Here is a 21,305-nt window from a genome sequence, read left to right on the forward strand (position 1 = left end):
TGGACTATTGCCAGACTGGCATCCAGCAGAAGTCTCCGTGGCAGCCTGTTTGGCTTGCAGAGAACCCACAAGGGTGCAGAAAGGCCTGCCCACAGCAGCTCCTCGGGCAGTGATTATAAGCTTCTTACACGAGTGCTTATGATATCTTACAGGCCGTGACAGCACGTTCATCACGCTGTGATCACTCTGGGAAGAGACGGCCCCAGGGAACTGGTCTGACTTCGGCACAAAGAGCTGGTGGCTGGCATCCTTATTTTATTTAAGAGCCAAAGTCTCTCCTACAGTGTGAATTGGGCTGAAAATGTTCAACACAAGCATGATCTTTGACTTAGCATACCTCTTTCTTTCCTTCTTTCTTTCTTTTTTTTGAGGTAGGGTCTCACTCTGGCTCAGGCTAACCTGGAATTCACTGCATAGTCTTAGGGTGGCCTCGAACTCACAGTGTTCCTCATAGCTCTGCCTCCCAAGTGCTGGGATTAAAGGTGTGTGCCACCACACCCGGCAGCATTATCTATTTCTACAAATTTATCCTACAGTGATAATTAAGAGAAAGTTCAGAGCTTTAGCTAAAGTGGTTGAAAGTGCAGTAATAACGGAATAAACACTAACTTTTTAAAAATATCCTATTTTGCATTTAATCCCAGCACTCAGGAGGCAGAGGTAGGAGGATCACTGTGAGTTCGAGGTCACCCAGAGACTACATAGTGAATTCCAGGTCAGCCTGGACCACAGTGAGACCCTACCTTGAAGAACCAAAAAAAAAAAAAAAATCCTATTTTTACTTATTTATTTATTTAGTAAAGATAGAGAATGAGCTTGCCAGGGCCTCCAGCCACTGCAAACAAACTCCAGACACATGTGCCACCATGTTTATCTGGCTTACATGGGTTCTGGGGAATCGAACGTGGGTCTTTAGGCTTCACAGACAAGCACCTTAACTGCTAAGCCACCTCTTCAGCCCAAACACTAACTTTTTAATGGTAGCTTTTTCTTGAGAAGGATAATTACTAAATGATTACACTGATTCAGGGTAAAGGAGGAGGTGGGGGGAGCCCATTGGGAGTGGAGGGCTGGGATGAGGGGCTTACGGAACAGGGCCCTGGAAGCTCCGTGGCGCCAAGCCAAAAAAAAATTGTAGCATATTGGTACGATAAAATATGTCATATTCCTGATAAAATAGAATCGCAATTTTTCTACTTTTATTATTTATTTGTTTCTGTATGTACATGTGTATGCATGCGTGCTTGCCACCGCACATGTGTGGGGGTCAGAGGACAACTTTGGAATATTTCTCTTCTCTTTTCCACCTTGTTTTTTTTTTTTTTTCAAAATATTTATTTATTTGAGAGAGAGAGAGGAAGAAAGAGGGGCAAATAGAGAAAAGAGGGGTGGGGAGAGAATGGGCATACCAGGGCCTCAAACTACTGCAAATGAACTCCAGACACATGCATCACCTTGTGCATGTGGCTGATGTGGGTTCTGGAGAATTGAACCTGGGTTCTTAGGCTTTGCAGGCAAGTGCCTTAACTACTAACACTCCAGCTCATTCTATCTCATTTTAAGACAGGTCCTCTTGTTGGTGATGCTGCTGGCAAGCTGCCTCCCATTGCTATAAACTTGCTGGGATACAGATGTGTGTGACACTTTGCATCCGACTTTCTAAGGTCGGAGGGCTAGCATGAAAGCACCTTTAACGACTGAGCATCACCCCGGCCCCAACACAGGAAATATTTTAAATACAGTTTTCATCTTTATTTGCTTTAATATATATATTTTATATTTAATACATAGGATGTACACATATAAATTTAAAATACATAGTATATACATGCTTAGCTGTAAGTGTAAGTATACAAAATATGAAAAATGTGAATATATATTTTAGTTGTGACAGGATTTAATGACTTGTGATATGTTATTACAGATTTCCCTTTTTAAATTCTTTTTGCTTATCTATAATTTATGTGCGGTGAACATATATTGTTTAAAGAAAAATAAATAAATTATATCTTCATTTCTTTTAAGCTTCTGTCTTCCCAGAGATATAAGAACAGTCCTTGAGCCGGGCGTGGTGGCACATGCCATTAATCCCAGCACTCGGAGGTAGAGGTAGGAGGATTGCTGTGAGTTCAAGGTCATCATGGACTACATAGCGAGTTCTGGGTCAGGTTAGGCTACAGCGAGACCCTACCTTGAAAAAATAAATAGTCCTCGAACCCAGACCAAGAGATGCTTATATAAATGTCCAGCAAATTCAATATTATGTCTAACTCATATGGAAGGCAATTACATTAATCAATGTTTAATTTTTATTTTCTGTACTCTAGAGAAATAGCAAGACCAAAACAATTAGCAATCTTTAAACACTGGTTCTTACAGCAACTGGCTAAAGACTGTGTGATCATAAAGCCAGTGTGGATCCACGCACAGGATGGTGGGATGTAAGCAGAACAGGGGAATGTGAGCTTGGGGGCTGAGCTCCACGTAAGTAGCTGTAACTGGGAATGTGAACTTGGGAACACCCGCTTTGCCTCTGTACCTTCCTAAAACAGGAGGCAAGGGTGGATGCACATCTCAGTTCTGCAACTGAATGGCTGACAAGGTCCAGACGGGATCCTGCAGCAGTAAAGAAGTGGGAAATGGAACCAATGGGCCTCCAGCCCCCAAAGCTGCTCTGAGTGGATGAAGGAGGAGGTGTCCATCAGTGCAATGCACGTTGTACCAGACCAAGCGATTACCATGTCGACAGTAAGTTCTGCTTACTTACAGCTCCCAAAGATTCCCAGTACCTGATTTTACAGCTCAGATTCATTGATCTAAAGCAAGTAGTTCATGTGGAGACATGTGAAGATGGTAGATGCTCCCTTGAATTCGATTTTGACTCATGATGAATTATAATGCACATAGCATAGGACAGGGTGTGCAAAGAATGAAATTCACCAAAACTTTTGCTCAAGTTTTCCTCATAGCAACAATTCACAAAATCCAAGCAAATTAAAAATCTTGACATGTTTTCTTTCTAATCACAAACTTTGTGATTAATGAAAAAACAAACACAACCTCATTAAAATTATAAACAGACAGCTAAGCCTGTTTCCTAACTGTGACTCAACCCTGCATGTGACACAAGCTATCCAAGTGAGATCTGCCACTGGGTGCAACAGTGGCCTAGCTGGTATGGGAGTAACCAGCTGCTCTCCGAAGGGACGTGGGGACCATTCCAGGGGTAGAGGTTCATTCCTGGTCCTGAAAACCTACTCAAAAGCCTATGGTTGGGCTGGAGAGATGGACTAATGGCTAAGGCACTTGCCTGCAAAGCCAAAGGATCCAGGTTCAATTCCCCAAGACCCATGTTAGTCAGATGCACAAGAAAGTGCACCTATCTAGAGTTTGTTTATAGTGGCTGGAGGGCCTGGTGTGCTCTTTTTTTTTTTTTTCTCTCTCTCCCTGCCTATTTCTGTATCTCTCTCTCAAATGAATAAATAAAAATAAAATATTTAAAAAAATTTTTAAAAAGCCTATGGTTGGGAAGATCATAGATGTTAGAAGGACAGCCACTACTGTTGACCGACTAAATGTACACATTGTGCTCATCATTTTTCTCTAAGTGTATGCGTGTGTATTTATATATATATATATATATATATATATATATATATATATATGATGTTTATCCTCATCAATTAGTGTTCATTGCACCTCTGATCAGAGAAGTTTCTTTTGGAAATTGACAGTGACAAGTGAGGACTCAAAACTCACCAAAATGCTGAGAATAAGTGAAGGTCTTTATTAGGTGTTCAAAGGCTTAAGGACCATCGCAGAAGGAAGGGTGGCAAGAATGTAAGAGCCAGGCCATGAGGAAGAGTACTTTGGGACATTAGTTTCTGGACAGGAAGTATTCATTGCTTTATGACCTCACAGCAGCTGTTTCTAGCTCCACAGAATTTAGTTCTCCAACTTTTGGACACAGATGACAGAAGAAGGCAGAGAAAAAAAAAGTCGTCATCATAGAAGAAGGTGTATTAGAAAGTTCAGTGAAAGAACTGTGGGCAAAGGGAGGGACACAAGACATTCCTGGAAGATGATTATAATCAAATTACATTATATTCAGGTACGAAAATTGTCAATAGAATAGTTAAAACAAAAAAAAGGTCAGCATATTTTTTAAAATATTTCATTTATTTGAGAGAGAAAGAGAAAGAGGAAGAGGCAGATATAGAGAGAGAATGGGCATCCCACAATCTCCAGCCACTGCAGACTCCACACGCATGTGCCACCTTGTGCATCTGGCTTTATGTGGGTACGAGGGAATGGAACCTGAGTCGTTAGGTTTTAGCCTCAATTTCTCCAGCCCAAGGTCAGCACATTGAAGAAATCTTTTTGTGGTTTTTAACTTCTGCTCTTAAAACTCTCAAGAAAGGGAGCCAGAAATTTGGATTTTAAACACAAGTTGGAGCCAATTGGAAATCGTTAAGAAAGAACAATTTATGGGTAGACGGGACTAGCAATGGCTGTCCCTTCCTTGGCATGTTTTGTAAGGAAATTCTGGGCTCTCTCCATCGGTAATCAATATGCACAAGCTAAACCCATTCTGGGTTTATTACAATGAGATCATGAGTTGTGTCAGGCATTACTTGCTGGGAAATAAAAGTGCATTTCCGTTAGGGTATAAATTATGCCATCAGCATTTACAACCTCGTGTTCCTTAGCCCTGGCTTGGTGGATAATTGGGGAATATCTCAGCTCCCTGGTTTCTACCCACATGAGTGTTGCTAGAGCTATTAAATCCTTAAGGGAACATTATTAGGTAGGCTGACCAGGAGTTTAAAATAACAGCCAGATACTTTCCTCTGCTTACATAGAACTTATGTAAATTTGGCATTTACTTGGGCTTTCAGCACTCAAATGGAACTGTATGGTATTTGCTCCCAGTCAACCTGGGCTAGAGTGAGACCCTGTTTAAAAAAATAATAGTAACAGCCAGGCGTGGTGGCGCACGCCTTTAATCCCAACACTTGGGAGGCAGAAGTAGGTGGATCGCATGAGTTTGAGGCCACCCTGAGACTACATAGTGAATTCCAGGTCAGCCTGGGCTAGAGTGAGACCCTACTTTGAAAATAATAGTAATAGTAATAGTAATAATAATAATAATAATAATAATAATAATAGTAATACAGTGCTGGAGAAATGGTTCAGACACTTGCTTGCAAAACCTAACAGCCTGGGCTTGAGTCCCCAGAACTCACCTAAAGCCAGATGCACAAATCGGTACACTCATCTGGAGTTCATTTACAGTGGTTGAAGGCTGTTATGCACCCATTCTCACTCTCTCTACCTCTCAAGTAAAAATATATTTTTTTAAAAACCAAGAGCTAACTTAATGCTATTGATAAAATATTGAAAAGAGGCAAAAGTAAAATAATAAAACAGCACTGAAGGTCTTTGCTTCTGCTATGGTGATTGAATAAGCCACAGGTAGAAAAACAGTCTTGGCCTGTTTGGATGAGAAGCTCTTGTGAGGTCCAACAAACAATAGCATGGCTGTTTGGTATCCTTTCCAGCACAGGAAGCATGGATCATCAGGAGGAGAAGCAAGTGACCTGGCATCACAGGAGGTCCCGAACTAAGATATATCAGGGATTACTGAGCATGCCCACATACCCCACGGGCCCTTCCTCACTTCCGAGTTTCCCTTGCAGCTACGGGGGGCCCAGGTGACCAGTGCTAGCCAGTGGCCAATGATGTGTACCACTTTAGGCTGAGGAAGGCAGATCAGCTGGGCCCGACCTTCTACGGCTCACTGACTTTAGAGGCCTCATTCCCTCCAGGGTGTCAGTTCAGAGGAAGGAGGCTACATGATCTCTGTGATCTGAAGATGACTTCAGCCCTAGAAGGAAACACTTTTGGCTCATGTGTTGAAATGACTAAGGTCCACAACCCCAAAACACCAAGAAACTATATCCAGCAGGTACACATTCCTTCCTTTTTCAAGAGAAAGCTAGTAATTGTTACTAATAACATTTCCCCCATACACTTGTGTGCCACAGGATGCTGCAACTTACCACAGGCGATGGTCCAGTAGACCAGGGAGTCTGGAGTCTGGTACAAGATTCGGTAAGGAGCGACCCGGGCACTGGAGTCCAGAACTACATCAAGGGTACCCACCAGGAGGCCTGAAGATGAAAATCAGAAAAACAGGTCAGGATTTCTGTGAAATCATCCCGATTTCCCAGACGTGGGTGAGCATGCCCCTCCTGCACGATCTCTCATGGCAGGGCACCTTGACGAAGCTTTCTTCTTGGACCAGAGGGAGCTGGCTCTACATTGCCTGTCTCGAGAACCTGCATAGCTGAGAGAATGAGTTTTAAAGCTACCTAAAGCGAACACAGTCCTAGCATAGTCCCTGGAACGTGATAGTATTCGTGGATGCCTGTTAAGAAAAACAGAAAAGCAGGAAGCGTGCGCATGTTGGCATCTCTGCTCCATCCATCTTATGTCCTCTCTAGCTCACGTAAGTGGACAAGGCCACGAGGATAGGTATGTACACGTGACTTGATGTGCCAGGGTGCCCATCTGTATTTTTATTTAGTTATTTTGGTTTTCAAGGTAGGGTCTTGCTCTAGCCCAAGCTGACCTGGAACTCATTATGTGGTCTCAGGCTGGCCTCGAATTCACAGTGTTCATCCTACCTCAGAACTCCCAAGTGCTGGGATTAAGGGTGTGCACCACCATACCCAGCCCATCTGAATTTTAATCTGCCTCATTTTTTTAAAAAAATATTCAGCTCGCTTGGGCAACACATATACTAAAATTGGAACGATACAGAGAAGATTAGCATGGCCCCTGCGCAAGGATGACATGCAAATTCGTGAAGCGTTCCGTATTTTTTAAAAAAGTATTCATTTATATCATGTGTGTATGTGTGTGTGTGTGTGTGTGTGTGTGTGTACACATGTGTCATGACTCTGCCGCCCATAGTCAAGGGAAGTATTGAAATCAGATGCATGCCCCACTTTGCATCTGGCTTTATGTGGCTGCTGAGGAATTGAACCCAGTCCAGAAGGTGTACAAGCCAGCATCTTTAACCATTGAGAATCTCCCAGCCCCATCAACTTTATTCATGTATTGGAAAAATTACTACAGTCAAGCTCAACGAACACTAACCTTCTACGATGTACAAAACAAATCCTGTAGGCCCAAAGTACAGTATGTCAGAGTCCCTGGGGCACCTGTCATGGGGGGAGGGATGGCCATGCAGATTTTCAGGCCGTGTTTAGACATACCGGACTTGACACAGTTTTTCACATTTTAGTAGGAGTTCTTTGCCATTTGAGACATCTCCACTGTAGACAAAAGGAGCCTATTCTGTATGCTGAAATGACACAGTAGTAATGAGGCTGAGGGCCAGGACATCGATTCTTTTTGTTTTTTTGAGAGTGGGTCTCATGTGACCGAAGCTGACTTTGAACTCATGACCCTCCTGCCCCAGCCTCCCCAGTGCTATGATTACAAGAATGTGCCCGCACGCTCGGCTTAGGACATAGATTCCTAGTGGCACATGGATTAACTTTTTTTGGAGGGACCAATCAATGATCCACTGATTCAGAGCTAACCAGTCTCTTAGGAAAACCTCATATAGTCCATAGTCCAAAGATGCCCACCCAGATAACATATATGCTTAGCCATCTACTGTCAAACACAGAAATGCTTTCTTTTTGTGATGGTTAGTTAATATTGATGGTCAACATGACAGGATCTAGAATCCCCAGGAGACAAACTTCTGGGCATGTCTGTGAAGTAAATTTCTAGCACGCCTTCCCTGCCACAGCCTGTTTCCCCTCACACTGAGAGCCCAAACAAACCTTGCCTTCTGTAACTTGCTTTTGCCAAGTGTTTTGTCATAGCAGTGGGAAAAGTAACTAACACGTCTTGAGTTCCCACAAACACTTAAGAAGGGGCAGTGTGGCCTCCTTGCACAGGGAGAAAGGAAGTCAGAGCAGGAGACAGGTGCCCACAGAGACACGTCTTTCCTGATGACCTGGTTGAAGGTCCCAGTCAGGGCTGGCCGGACATCAGCTATACCCCGTTTCTTACCCAGGAGCCCTCCTCAGAGTTTCAAGCCCATCTGTCAGGGGCAGTGATGACAGAGAGTTTTGACAGCCTCACAGTGGGAGCCTGTCATCAGTGCAGACCTCTCTTGGAACTATTTTTCACCATCTGCATTTCAAGAAGGCAAGTTTCCTTTGACCATACTGAGCCATCATTACAAATCGAACATACTCTACACTATTCTAAAATAACATGAATGGACACACGCACACACACACACAGAGTAAGCTTTAACAGACTAGATCCTTTATGTGGCAGAACAAAGTCAAATGATCCATAAAATGGTTTGGCCAAGTGTTTCTCAGTGACACATTAGAGGCTAGCCACTATGCTCAGCAAGTCTACTTTCTGTTATGAAAACAAGATTAACAATAGCAGTTGTGCTGTTTGGATAAATGTCACCCAAAAGCCTCTATGTAAAAGTCTGGTCCCCAGGGAGAGGCACTCTTCGAAGGTGGAGCCTGACAGAAGGTCCTTAGGGTCACCGTGGCACATTCTCGAAGGGGCGTGCGGGGCCCTGTCCTCTTCCTCTCGGCTGAATTTGCTCTGCCCTGAGTTCTCCACCTCTGTCATGTGGCAAACACGAAGTGAGGGGCCAACCTGGTCTTCAAATGGAACCTCTACAACTGTGAGCTAAATAAAGCTTTTTTTCTTGTAAGGGAACCATCTCAGGGACTTTATTATCATAGCACAGGTTCACGAAAGGAATTCACATTGTGTAAATATCCACAATTAGTCCACAGATTAGTAGAACCCAACATATAGTAGGACCTGGATTCATAAGGACCAATTGTGGGCTCAGAATAATGAAATCATCTTAGGACAAAACATTTTATTTTCTTTCTCTTCTTCCCTCTCTCCCTGATCCATCCCTTCTTTCCTTCCTTCCATCCTTTTTATTTATTTATTTATTTATTTTTGAGGCAGGGTCTTGCTGTTGCCCAGGCTGACCTGGAATTCACTATGTGGTCTCAGGCTGGCCTCGAACTCACAAGGATCCTCCTACCTCTGTTTTCTGAGAGTGCTGGGATTAAACGTGTGCACCACCATGCCTGGCCTGGTTTGTCTTTCTAAAGTCTTACTACGTAGCCCTGGTTGTCCTTGAACCTATTATATAAATCAGACTGGGCTCAACCTTGTACCTCCCAAGTGCTGGGATTAAAAGACAAGTGCCACCACGTGCAATGGCACTTTATTTTCAAACTGCTTTCTCAGTTTTGAGGTGGAAAGGACATTGCCATTACTGACTGGTTTCGGAGGACCAAGAGAGCAGGACATTTAGGCAACAGGCTATTTGGAGCAAAACGGTTGAACAACCAACCTGACCAGAATGTACCTTCCAACCTGCATGGTGGTTTGAATCCGATGTCCCTGTAATCTCAAGTGTCTTGAATGACTGGTCCCCAGCTGGTAGCAATTTGGGAGGTGGAGCCTTGCGGGAGGAGGAGTGCGCCTGGGGGTGCGCTCGGGAGTGTTCCAGCCAGCGCCCCCTTGACAGAGCTCTGACTACCCTCTCCTGCCGCTGCTTCTACCTGCTGCGGCGGAGGTGATGTCCAGCCTCCGCCCGACCATCTTCGCCCTGCCATCACGAAGCTTCCCCCTCGAGACTGTCAGCCAGAATGAATCCTTGCCTCCCATCAGCTGCTTTTGGTAGGGTGCTTTGTTTCAGCAACGTGAAGGTACCTGCTTTAACTTAAGGGATTGGCCCTGGGGCACGTGGCCGTGGTTCACCCGGGGAGGTGAAGACCAAAGGCCTGATACTTCTGCCTCTGCTCAGAGTAAGCAGCCCGTTGCAAAGCCCGAGCTCCGGCCTGTCCACACAGCAGCCTTCTCCCTAAGTCCTGTTGAGGCAGAAATAATTGTTTTGCTGAAAAGGGCACTATTAGTGTCATTTGATATGAACTTGGTTGTGTGTGTGTGTGTGTGTGTGTTTGTAGGTGTCGTGTGCATGCATGTATACCCATGTTTGGGTGTGAAGGCACACGTATGTGCATGTGTGTGCACATGAATGTGGAGGCCAGAGGTGGACACTGGGTGTCTTTCATAGTTAATCTCCATCTTACTTTCTTTTTTTATTTTTAGTTTTTAAATTTTTTTGTTTATTTTTATTTATTTATTTGAGAGTGACAGAGAGAGAAAGAGGCACAGAGAGAAAAAGAGAGAGAGAGAGAGAGAGAGAATGGGCGCACCAGGGCCTCCAGCCTCTGCAAACGAACTCCAGACGCGTGCGCCCCCTTGTGCATCTGGCTAACATGGGACCTGGGGAACCGAGCCTCGAACCAGGGTCCTCAGGCTTCACAGGCAAGCGCTTAACCACTAAGCCATCTCTCCAGCCCTCCATCTTACTTTCTTTTCCTTTTCTTTTTAAGGGAGAAACACAGAGAGAGGGAGGGAGAATTGGCATGCCCAGGCCTCCTCACCCCCTGAGAACAAACTCCAGACATGTGCTCCACCTAAAGGGCATGTGTGACCTTGTGCTTGCCTCACCTTTGTGCATCTGGCTAATGTGGGATCTGGAGAGAGCTAGAACATGGGTCCTTTGGCTTCACAGGCAAGCGCCAAAACTACTAAGCTGTCTCTCCAGCCCTCCATCTTACTTTTTGAGAAAGGTCTTGTTCTGAACGTGGAGCTTACAGGATTGGTTTGATCAGTTAGCCAGCAAGCCCTAGAGAGCCTCCTGTCTCCACCAGTAGTGCTAAAGGTACACACCACCACGCTCTGCTTTTATGCGGGTGCTTGGAATCCGCACTCGGGCATCATGATAGTCACAGTTCCATCAGAATCATTTCCCAAGGCTCTGCTAGCCTGGGGTGCTGCAAAGAGTGGCAGGCTAATCTAGCATGCAGAAGAGCTCACTGCGGCTCTGGCCTGGGTGCCTCCTCTTCTGTGGGCGGGTTGCCCAGCGCTTCATGTCGCCGACTTCCCATTTGTAAAGCGATCACAGTAGCACTCGCCTTCCTGAACCAGGGCCATTAATCAAGAAACCTAAGTGAGGTGGGCCAAAGGGAAGTCTGATGCTTGCCCTTGGTCTTTACCCAAGGGCAAAGCATCCATTTAGACTCCCTGAGAACCACAGTGGCATCAGCTGACTTGAACATACTAGAGAAAAAAAAAAAAAAAAACTTTTTGCTACAGTCGAAGTTATTCACTTGCTCTGGCCTCTATTAAATATATTAAAAGATTAAAAGTGAAATATTTTTTTAAAATATCAAATAAGCCGCCATGAATCTACATAGTGAATTCCAGGTCAGCCTGGGCTATACCAAGACCCTACCTTGAAAACCAAAATAAATAAATAAATAAAAATATCAAATCAGGGCTGGAGAGATGGCTTAGTGAAGCCTGAGGACCCTGGTTTGAGGCTTGATTCCCCAGGACCCACATTAGCCAGATGCACAAGGGGGCGCATGTTTCTGGAGTTCATTTGCAGTGGCTGGAGGCCCTGGCGCGCCCATTCTCTCACTCTGTATGCCTCTTTCTGTCTCTGTTACTCTCAAATAAATAAATAAAAATAAATATTTAAAAAAATGAAATCAAAATAAAACATTTAGAGACTACTATATAGTTTCTCAGGCAGTTAGATTTCCACACAATATCACGTACATGTGGACTTTTGTTTGCTTTGTTGTAACCTAGATTTTTTTTTCACGATCTCTAGTTACATTTCATTATCTACAGACGAAAAACAGAAAGCAGGATAAACTAAGTGGGTTCCTTCCCACGCTAGCTAGAAATGAAGCACAGAGTACAAGAGATGTGTTAACTAGAAACCCAGATACATACTCATGGCAACTAAGTGTTAGAAGGCTTTTCTTTTTTTCTACTTGTTTTTCTGTGACAGAATCTCATATAGCCCAGGCAGGCCTTGAAGTTGAAGAGCACCCTGAGGCTCTGATCCTCCTGTCTCCACCCTCCCAAGCGCCGGGACGACAGAGCAGGCACGCACCACCTCACTGGTTTGATGTGGTGTTAGGGCACAAACCCAGGGTCATGTGCATGTTAGACAAGCTCTCTACCAGCTGAGCCCTGGGGCCCTTCATTGCTGTTGAGTCTGAAATGAAAATGTAATGCAGAGACTCCTTCCACTTCCTGTGGCTTGCGTCTGATTCTCAGGCACACAAGCTTTGGTCTGGGGTTGTGGATTTCTCAGGCAATGATTAGCCCAAGTGTTGGTGAGTGTACTGGAAACTGGGCCTGCAATGCTGGAGTGTGGGCTCTGCCATTCCTCCCAGCCTCCGTTTCTCCACCCTTACTGGCTCGCCAAGCTTTTATCCCCTAACGGACAAGAAAGGAAGCTCCTGGAAAAGCCCAATTTTACAACTTGATTACACACCCCATTAAAATCATCTCCAACGCCCACTAGCTTAACTGACAATCAGATACAGAAACCTGACTTGCTTCCTGCAGACTCTTGTCTGGGGAAGACTGGTTATTATGGGCAGCTCATGGACTCGGAGGGTGCGGTCCTGCCGGCATCTCCCACTCCACCACGACTCCCCGAAGCACACTTTCCAGGCATCGTACCCCATCCGCAACACTGCTTCGCTGTCTCTCTCGCCTCTCGCCACTTTGGATGATGAACTCTAAGTTTATGATGCCGCCTCTTTCTCTTTCCAACTTCTGCAACGCAGCTACATTTAGGTAAATGTAGCTATATGCTTTGCCTATTCTGCTTTCTTCTCTCAGGACAGTGGGTTGAAATGGTCCTTGTATGCTAAGAACCACTGGAGGTCATTAAGCACTGAGCACATATTTAATCAGGACATAAGGTAGGTATTTAAAAAGAAACCTTGGGCTGGAGAGATGGTTTGGTGGTTAAGTGCTTGCCTGTAAAGCCTAAGGACCCTGGTTCGAGGCTTGATTCCCCAGGACCCACGTTAGCCAGATGCATAGGGGGGGCTCATGTGTCTGGAGTTCGTTTGCAGTGGCTGGAGGACCTGGTGGGCCCATTCTCTCTCTCTCTCTCTCTCTCTCTCTCTCTCTGCCTCTTTCTCTTTCTGTCACTTTCAAATAAACAAACAAACAAAAATTTTAAAAAAGCCTTATTTCTACAGGGCTGGAGCAGCAGTGTATGCATCTGGAGCTCATGTGCAGTGGCTGGAGGCCCTGGCATGCCCATTCTCTCTCTCTCCTTGAAATAAATAAATAAAATATTTTAAAAAATATTTCTACACCGGGCGTGGTGGCACACACCTTTAATCCCAGCACTCGGGAGGCAGAGGTAGGAGGATTGCTGTGAGTTTGAGGCCAGCCTGAGACTCCATAGTTAATCTCAGGTCAGCCTGAGTCAGAGTGAGACCCTATCTCGAACCCCCCAAATTTTATTTATATATGTGTGTGTGTGTGTGTGTGTGTGTGTGTGTGTGTGTGTGTGTGTGTGAATGGATGTATTTCTACCAGGCAAACAGAGAAAGAGAGTGAAAGCAAGCAGGGCACACCAGGGCCTCTTGCCACTGCGAATGAACTCCAGACGCATGTGCCATTTTGTACATCTGGCTTTATGTGGTTACTGGAAAATCAAACCTAGGCCATCAGGCTTTGCAGGCAAGTGCCTTTAACCATGAGCTATCTCTCCAGCCCCAGGTAGGTATTTTGTAAGTTTAAATACAAGGCAGGGGCTGGGGAGATGGTTTATTGGTTAAAGGCACTTGCTTACAAAGCTTGCTGGGTCAAGTTCAATTCCACAGTATCCAAGTAAAACCACATGCACAAAGTGGAGCATGCATCTGGAGTGTGTCTACAGTGACGAGAGGCCCTGGAGCACCCATACTCACTCTCTGCCTCTTTCTCCTCACAAATAAATGAATAAAAATATATTTTCAAGTTTAAATAAGTTGTTACAGTGTTTTCTAAACTCAACTGATACAAGAAGACTTTAGGACAGAGAAAATACTCACATCTCTATCCTCTATTCATACAGAATAATAGAAGATTGAAATCTAGCCTAGAGAAAAGAGAGAAAGAAATAGGGAGGGAGGGAAAGAGGGAGAGAAGAAAAAGGAGGAAAAAAAAAACATAAAAAAGCATTGATCAGGCTTTTCTTAGAAGTCTCATTACTCACAGCACTGGAGCAGCTGTCAACACACCAAACCTTTTATCATTTCCCACACACAGCGCTATCTTAGCAGCTGTGCACGTCAGCTGTTTCTGGGTGTTGAACAATCTTTGATCACCTGGGATAACTAAGCCAAATTATGGCCCCCAGAATAACTCGTGTCTGGTTCTACCTAGTACTTTAGTTCGGGAACATACTGTAGCACAGAAGTGTGGTTTTCAAGGAGTAAAACACTCTGGGAAAACAGAGTGTTTCCTTTCTTGACTGAGGACACAAGAAGGTGTGTGATATATGCTGTTACCTTCCATACCCGGGGCCCAAGACGGTACTGAGGCAAGGTGGATATGCAGAGCTACAGACAGTTATGCCACACCCCCCCACATAACCACTGGACAGGAATGTGTCAAGAAGTGCACAGGTCATAGACACTCATGAAAAGCATCTGTGGTGGATTGAGTGAGATGCCTCTCATAGACTCATGTGTTTAAAATGCTTGGGCCCCAGCTGGTGGCAATTTGGGAGGTGGAGCCTTATTGAAGGAGGTGTACTGCTTGGGACAGACTTAGGGGTGTTATAGCCAGCTCCTCCTTTCCAGAGATCAGGTCACTCTTGCTGCTTCCAAACAGCTGCTGTGATAAGATATGATGTCCGGCCTTTTTGCTACCATTTTTCCCCCTGCCATGGTGAAGCTTCCCTCGAGACTGTAAGCCACAAGAAATCCTTTCTTCCCATCCGATGCTTTTGGTCAGGTGTTTTGTCCCAGCTACACAAAGGTAACTCCAGCACTATCTGATCTAGTTACCAGTGCAGTGGGCTCACATCCTCAAGATTTCCTTCATCCCTCTTTGTGTCTGCTCCTGAGCAAAGACAGGAAAATAGTAATAAAGGCTGCCTACATGTATGTAAACTACTGTTAATGAAATATTAAACATCACAAAAAAGTGTAAGAACTACAAATTATATGCACCACGATTCCGCTTTTAACATTTTACCTTATTGGCCTTACCTTACAGATATGAATCTGTAACTTCAAAAAAAAAGACAATGTACCACACACAGCTGGGTCCTTTTATGGCCCCACAATTCTAAGTTGCCTTTCTCTGTTAATTATTCTCAGATTGTTTTGTATTCCCAGGTCCTTACATAACTTTTGATTGTTCCATATGTATCAAAGCTGATTGGTTACAATTCAGATAGTAAAAGGTCAATTCTGCAAAATTTACTTGCACAATACTGTGTAAAGTCTACCAACAAATCAGATTAGTTCACTTTAATGTGCAGCATTTCTTGGCACAATATACTGTGGCTTATTCTGAATTTATTCTCATCTGTTGCAATCACAGGCACTGTAGTTACATTCTGAATAATGAATCTTCATGCACATGATCAGATTTCTTCAGCATAGAGTTGCTGGGTGCTAAGGTGAGCCTATTCCTACACCTTATCAGATGTTACAACATCCCTCTTCAAAGTAGTAGTGCTGAGATATAGGTATTCTGGGAAAACACGAAAGTATATGTTTCTTTACAATGTCATCAACATTTAGTACTATTAGATTTTCAACTTTTTAGCTATCTCAAGGGAGAAATAAATGACATTGGTTTTTTGTTGAAATTTGCATTTCTCTGGTTATTAACCACTGTGACTACTTTCCTCTGATTAGAGTTCATTCTAGTCTCCTTGTCCGTGTGTTCTCTGACTTTCCTCCTGGGCTGACATTTGCTGGAAAGTTAGCTTAGACATCCAGATATTTTGTTGTTGTTGTTGTTTGGGCGTGGGGGAGTTCAAGGTGGGGTTTCACTGTAGCCCAGGATGACCTCAAATTCACTCTGTAGTCACAGGGTGACCTCAAACTCATGGCAATCCTCCTACCTCAGCCTGCCGAACACTGGAATTAAAGGTGTGCACCACCACTCCTGGCTCTTTTATTTAATAAAAATATTTTTACTTATTTATTTGCAAGTAGAGAGAGATAGGGAGGGAAGAGAGAGAGAATGGGTATACTAGGGCCTCCAGCCACTGCAAATGAACTCCAGATACATGTGCCATTGTGCATCTGGGCTTCATGTGGGCTCTGGGGAGTTGAACCTGGGTCATTAGGCTTTGCAGGCAAGCACCTTAACAGCTGAACCATCTCTCCATTCTCAAGAGTTCACTTCCCACCTAGAGGCTTTCAAGAGCATGTAAACTATATATTGATTCATACCAGCAAATAGGCACCAAACTCTTTAAAGCAAGAGAAGCAGTATCCTTATATTTATTTCAGTTTTAAATATCTTTATTCACTTATTTGCAAGCAGAGAGAGACTTGCAGGAAGAGAACAGGTGCAATAGGGTCTCTTGCCACTGCAAAGGAACTCCAGATGCATGCACCACCTTGTGCATTTGGCTTTATGTGCATACTAGGGAATCGAAACTGAGCCATGAGGCTTTGTGCAAACAAGCACCATATCTGTTAAAAGTCATCTCTTCAGCACAGATTTACTTCTTTACAGATCTTGTGTATAAAGCCAAAAAAAAATATGCTAGACTGGTATGTGTAGTTTCCATGTGTCTCTCCCATGTCTATCTTATCTGGAACAATGGAGTCTTTCCCCAGGTCACAGGCTTCCTCCTTGTTCTTCTGCCTGCTGTCCCTAGATGTAACTGATACACCCCAGGAAATCTGAACCCCTATGTGGCAACATGACACTGGGAAGAAAGTAATTAAACAAAGACGTGGAGAGATTCCTGCTGACAGACACGGGACACTGAATTTTACACTTCTTTCAACAGCCTCATTCACTTGCTCATCTGTTTTTAATGCCTTCAAAGCTTTGCAGGATGTTTCATGTGGTCTGAAGCTCTCTCTTCCGGAAACTTCTTTTCCCCCTCAATATCCACATCAAGGTTCGCCAAAATCATGGGTTTTGCTTTGGTCCAGCACTCTCTCCCTATGCCCTTAACACCCCTCCCCTGTATTCCCTGCATCTCCTCATCACTAAGTATTCCTTTTCCTGGGCTCTGCCAGTGACCTTGCACTTTAGACAATGAGGTTTTTAGCCCATTGCTTAGCCACTCGAAACACTTAGAATGCGTCAATTCAATTTGTGATCTTAACTGGAGTCAGAATGGTAGCAAACAGCTTAAGGAACTGTCCCTTAAATGATACTAAACTAGCCAGGCACGGTGGTACTTGAGAGCTCAAGGCAGCACCTTGAGTTTAAGGCCAGCCTGCATCACTGTCTCAAAACACAATAATAATTACATATCACTAAACAGTGGGAAAGGAGGCTTTAGGGCAACCATTTTATCAGGAGTCCATTTATTAGAATCATACATACAATTCTGAAAGGCATGTTTAATTCTGTAACACTTCTAGTTTGAGAAAATGTATTCTCACAATGCAAAAGGACAATAAAAACCAACATTATTTCTCCGCTGAAGGCAAGAAAGATGAACGGAGGAGATTTTTATCATGCCTTTATCCCAAGGGGCACTGGTTTCAGAGTGTTGAGAATCTGACCCAGTATATTAGGTGATCCCCAGAGACCCTTACCTCACCTTGCAACGAGAACAGCCAGCTAAAACGGGCAGGAGACAGAGCTGAGGCGGGTGGGACAACTGCTCTGTAATCTGGACCTCAGAGTCTGTGACAAATCTTCATGCTGTTGGAAACCTAGAAAGCAGGATGTCCGCAGGCAAGTATGGAGTCCTAGCTGTCATACTTCCATCGAGCCGGGCGTGGTGGCGCAAGCCTTTAATCCCAGCACTCGGGAGGCAGAGGTAGGAGGATCGCCACGAGTTCAAGGCCACCCTGAGACTCCATAGTGAATTCCATGTCAGCCTGGGCTAGGGTGAGACCCTACCTCGGAAAACAAAACAAAACAAAACAAAACAAAGCAAAAAAAAAAGGGGCTGGAGAGATGGCTTAGCGGTTAAGCGCTTGCCTGTGAAGCCTAAGGACCCCAGTTCGAGGCTCAGTTCCCCAGGTCCCACGTTAGCCAGATGCACAAGGGGGCGCACGCGTCTGGAGTTCGTTTGCAGAGGCTGGAAGCCCTGGCGCGCCCGTTCTCTCTCTCTCCCTCTATCTGTCTTTCTCTCTGTGTCTGTCACTCTCAAATAAATAAATAAATAATTTAAAAAAAAAAAAAGACAACACAGGGCTTGCTATGTGGTCAGGAACGCCTGAGTTTGGATTCCCAGTGCCCGTGCAAAATGCCAGGCATGCACCTGTAATTCCAGCACTGGGGAAGCAGACAGGGCATCCCCCGGGGGCTCACGAACTAGCCAGTCCGGGGCTAATCTGTGAGCTCTAGGTTTACTGAGAGACCCTGTTCCAAAAAAGTCAGGTGGAGAAGGCACCTGATGTCATTCTCTAGCCTCCGCAAGCACGCACACACAGGTGCACACACACACACGTGCGTGTACATGCAAAAACTGGGCAAAAGGACAAAGCACAGATAAAACAGGCTGAGTTACGGCCAAACACAGAGTGTAAAGGCTGCAATGAAGAGCACTGAACACTGAAAGATGAAAATTTTGTTGTTGTTTTTGTTGTTTTTTCCAAGGCACGGTCTCACTCTAGCTCAGGTTGACCTGGATTTCATATGTAGTCTCAGGGTAGCCTCGAACTCACAGTGATCTTCCTATCTCTGCCTCCCAAGTTCTGGGATTAAGGGCGTGAGCCACCAAGCCCGGTGAAAATATTTTTAAAATATTCATCGTTCACTGAACAATGAAGAGCACCGAGTCTCTGACTCAGCCAATGACTGCGTGTGGCTCCAGTCTCCACAGCACCTTGAAGCCTGAGTCTTCCAGGAGTCATTCCAGTTCACCCTTCCCCCCAGGCCAGGCTCTTAAAGGCACACACACACACACCCTTGCTATTCAGCAAAAAGGGAGGACAGTTTGAAGGGGTGTTTCCCGTCCCTTTGGGGCAGTATGGTTCCCAACGTTGTTAGGCCCTAGTAAGGTCCTCAATAGACCAATTACGTAGACAAATGATAGGGAAAAGCACAAAAAGGAGGTTTAGTTAATATGGTCACACTGGGGAGAGGCACAAAGAGGTTCGGTAGAACCCCTTCCCTCTAGTCCATCTTCCTGATATATCTTCTTAAGGTTCAACAGAGAGCAAAAAGTATGCAAAGACCTAAGCAGACCTGGTCAGGGGTGGTTCTGCCCAGCTTTATTGTCTCAGCGTTCCCCGGCAGGGTGGCCTGACATGTCCGACCTACAGGAAATCTTCTCCCAAGAAAGAGACAAGCTCCCTCAGACTGGCACCTGGATTTTCCTCTCGCAGCATCAGATTCCTAAGGAAAGTTCAGCTTGGGGGAGTCTACTGTTTTAATAGTCTGGCAGGCAAAAAGGGAGGGGGCACAATTTCTCTTTACATTATCTTCATTCCTGCCAGGACTATTACAGTATCTTAGAAGGAATCACTGATACACCTTTCATACAAAGCATTACTTTTTTTTAAAATTTTTTATTTATTTATTTGAGAGCAACAGACACAGAGAGAAAGACAGATAGAGGAAGAGAGAGAGAATGGGCGCGCCAGGGCTTCCAGCCTCTGCAAACGAACTCCTGCGCCCCCTTGTGCATCTGGCTAACGTGGGACCTGGGGAACCGAGCCTCGAACCGGGGTCCTTAGGCTTCACAGGCAAGCACTTAACCGCTAAGCCATCTCTCCAGCCCCAAAGCATTACTTTTTAAAAGTATTTTTTTATTTATTTGACAGAGAGAGAGAATGGGCGTGGCAGGGCCTCCAGTCACTGTAAACGAACTCCAGATGTGTGCGCCCCCTTGTGCATCTGGCTAATGTGGGTCCTGGGGAATTGAACCTGGGCCCTTTGGCTTTTTTTCCTTTTGTATTTCATTTATTTATTTGAGAGAGAGAGAGAGAGAGAATGGGTGCCCCAGGGTCTCCAGCCACTGCAAACGAACTCTACATGCAGCACCCCCTTGTGCATCTGGCTTCCATGGGTCCTGTAGAATTGAACCTAGGTCCTTGGGCTTCACAGTCAAACGCCTTAGCTGCTAAGCCACTTCCCCAGCCCTGGTCCTTTGGCTTTGTAGGCAAATGCATTAACCGCTGAGCCATCCCACCAGCCCCAAAGCTTTACTTTTTACCCCAGTCAGGATCAATGTCATCACCTGAAGGGCCCAGTATACAAATGCAAACATGGCCCCCTCTGTTAAAAAACAATTCTTATGGGGGCTGGAGAGATGGCTTAGCAGTTAGGATGGTCGCCTGCAGCGAAGCGTAAGGACCCAGGTTTGATTTCCCAGTACCCATATAAAGCAAGATGCACAAAGTGGTACATGTGTTTGTAGTTTGTTTGCAGTGGCTGGAGGTCCTGAGGCATGCCCATTCTCTCTCATTCTGCGGGTCTCTCTTCTCTCTACCTCTCTCTGCTTGCAAATAAATAAATAAATATTTAAAAAAAATTCTTCTGAAGCCAGATGTGCATGGTGGCACATGCGCCTAGAGTTCATTTGCAGTGGCTAGAGGCCCTGGTGTATCTCTCTCTCTCTAATAAATATATAAAAATAAAACATTTGAAAGAAAACAATTCTTACGAATTTCAAGATGGCAACAGCGGGACCACAAAACCAAGTACAGGTCCCTTGTGCCCAGGCTGCTTACCTAAGAAGGTGCCTTGACCCCCAGCAGGGTGCTGGTGATCTCATCTCACACAGTAGCTTACTGCCCTCAGGTTTTCATGTGTGATTCCAGCCTGCTGCAGTCCAGACGCATGAAGACCACAGCACTGAACTCACTGAATAAAACAAAAACAACAACAAAACAAATAAAAAACCCAATGCTTCAGACACCTATGTTGACAGGAAACAGAAATTGGCTAGGCAGTTTAGAGGTGTCAGATCCCAAAGTCAATAGCTTTCTCTTGGCTTAAGTGCCAAAATTGTCCTTAAGCCTGCAGGAAAAAAAGTCTAGGTCATTACACTGAACTACAGGTCAGAAATGTCAGAAGGATCTGGCCCTTGCTCAACTCTGTTCCCTTAGGGAGTCCATCCAGTCCCTTCCTAGAGAATTCCAAAATTCATGACCCCAGACTTTTGGCATTAGGAGTAAACTGCATAAACCAGCCACCTATCCATGGGGCTGGTAATAAAAAAAAGGGGGGAGGTGGCTAGAGAG

At 44.8% G+C, this 21,305-nt stretch overlaps 1 protein-coding gene and 1 non-coding gene across 2 annotated transcripts in view; one reads left to right on the forward strand and one right to left on the reverse strand.

The window, feature by feature from the left end:
- The window catches only part of Tbc1d9 (TBC1 domain family member 9), a 148,333-nt gene that overhangs the window by 75,354 nt on the left and 51,674 nt on the right, over positions 1–21,305 (reverse strand). The window contains exon 2 of the mRNA XM_045131032.1: positions 6,063–6,173. Coding sequence (XP_044986967.1) covers positions 6,063–6,173 — 111 coding nt within the window. The remainder of the gene's footprint in view (positions 1–6,062; positions 6,174–21,305) is intronic.
- Positions 6,784–6,888, forward strand: LOC123453829. Its single transcript, XR_006633007.1, has one exon. It is a non-coding gene; the product is annotated as a U6 spliceosomal RNA (small nuclear RNA).

This window comes from Jaculus jaculus, chromosome 12 (assembly GCF_020740685.1).
Source record: "Jaculus jaculus isolate mJacJac1 chromosome 12, mJacJac1.mat.Y.cur, whole genome shotgun sequence".
NCBI classification, from domain to species: domain Eukaryota; kingdom Metazoa; phylum Chordata; class Mammalia; order Rodentia; family Dipodidae; genus Jaculus; species Jaculus jaculus.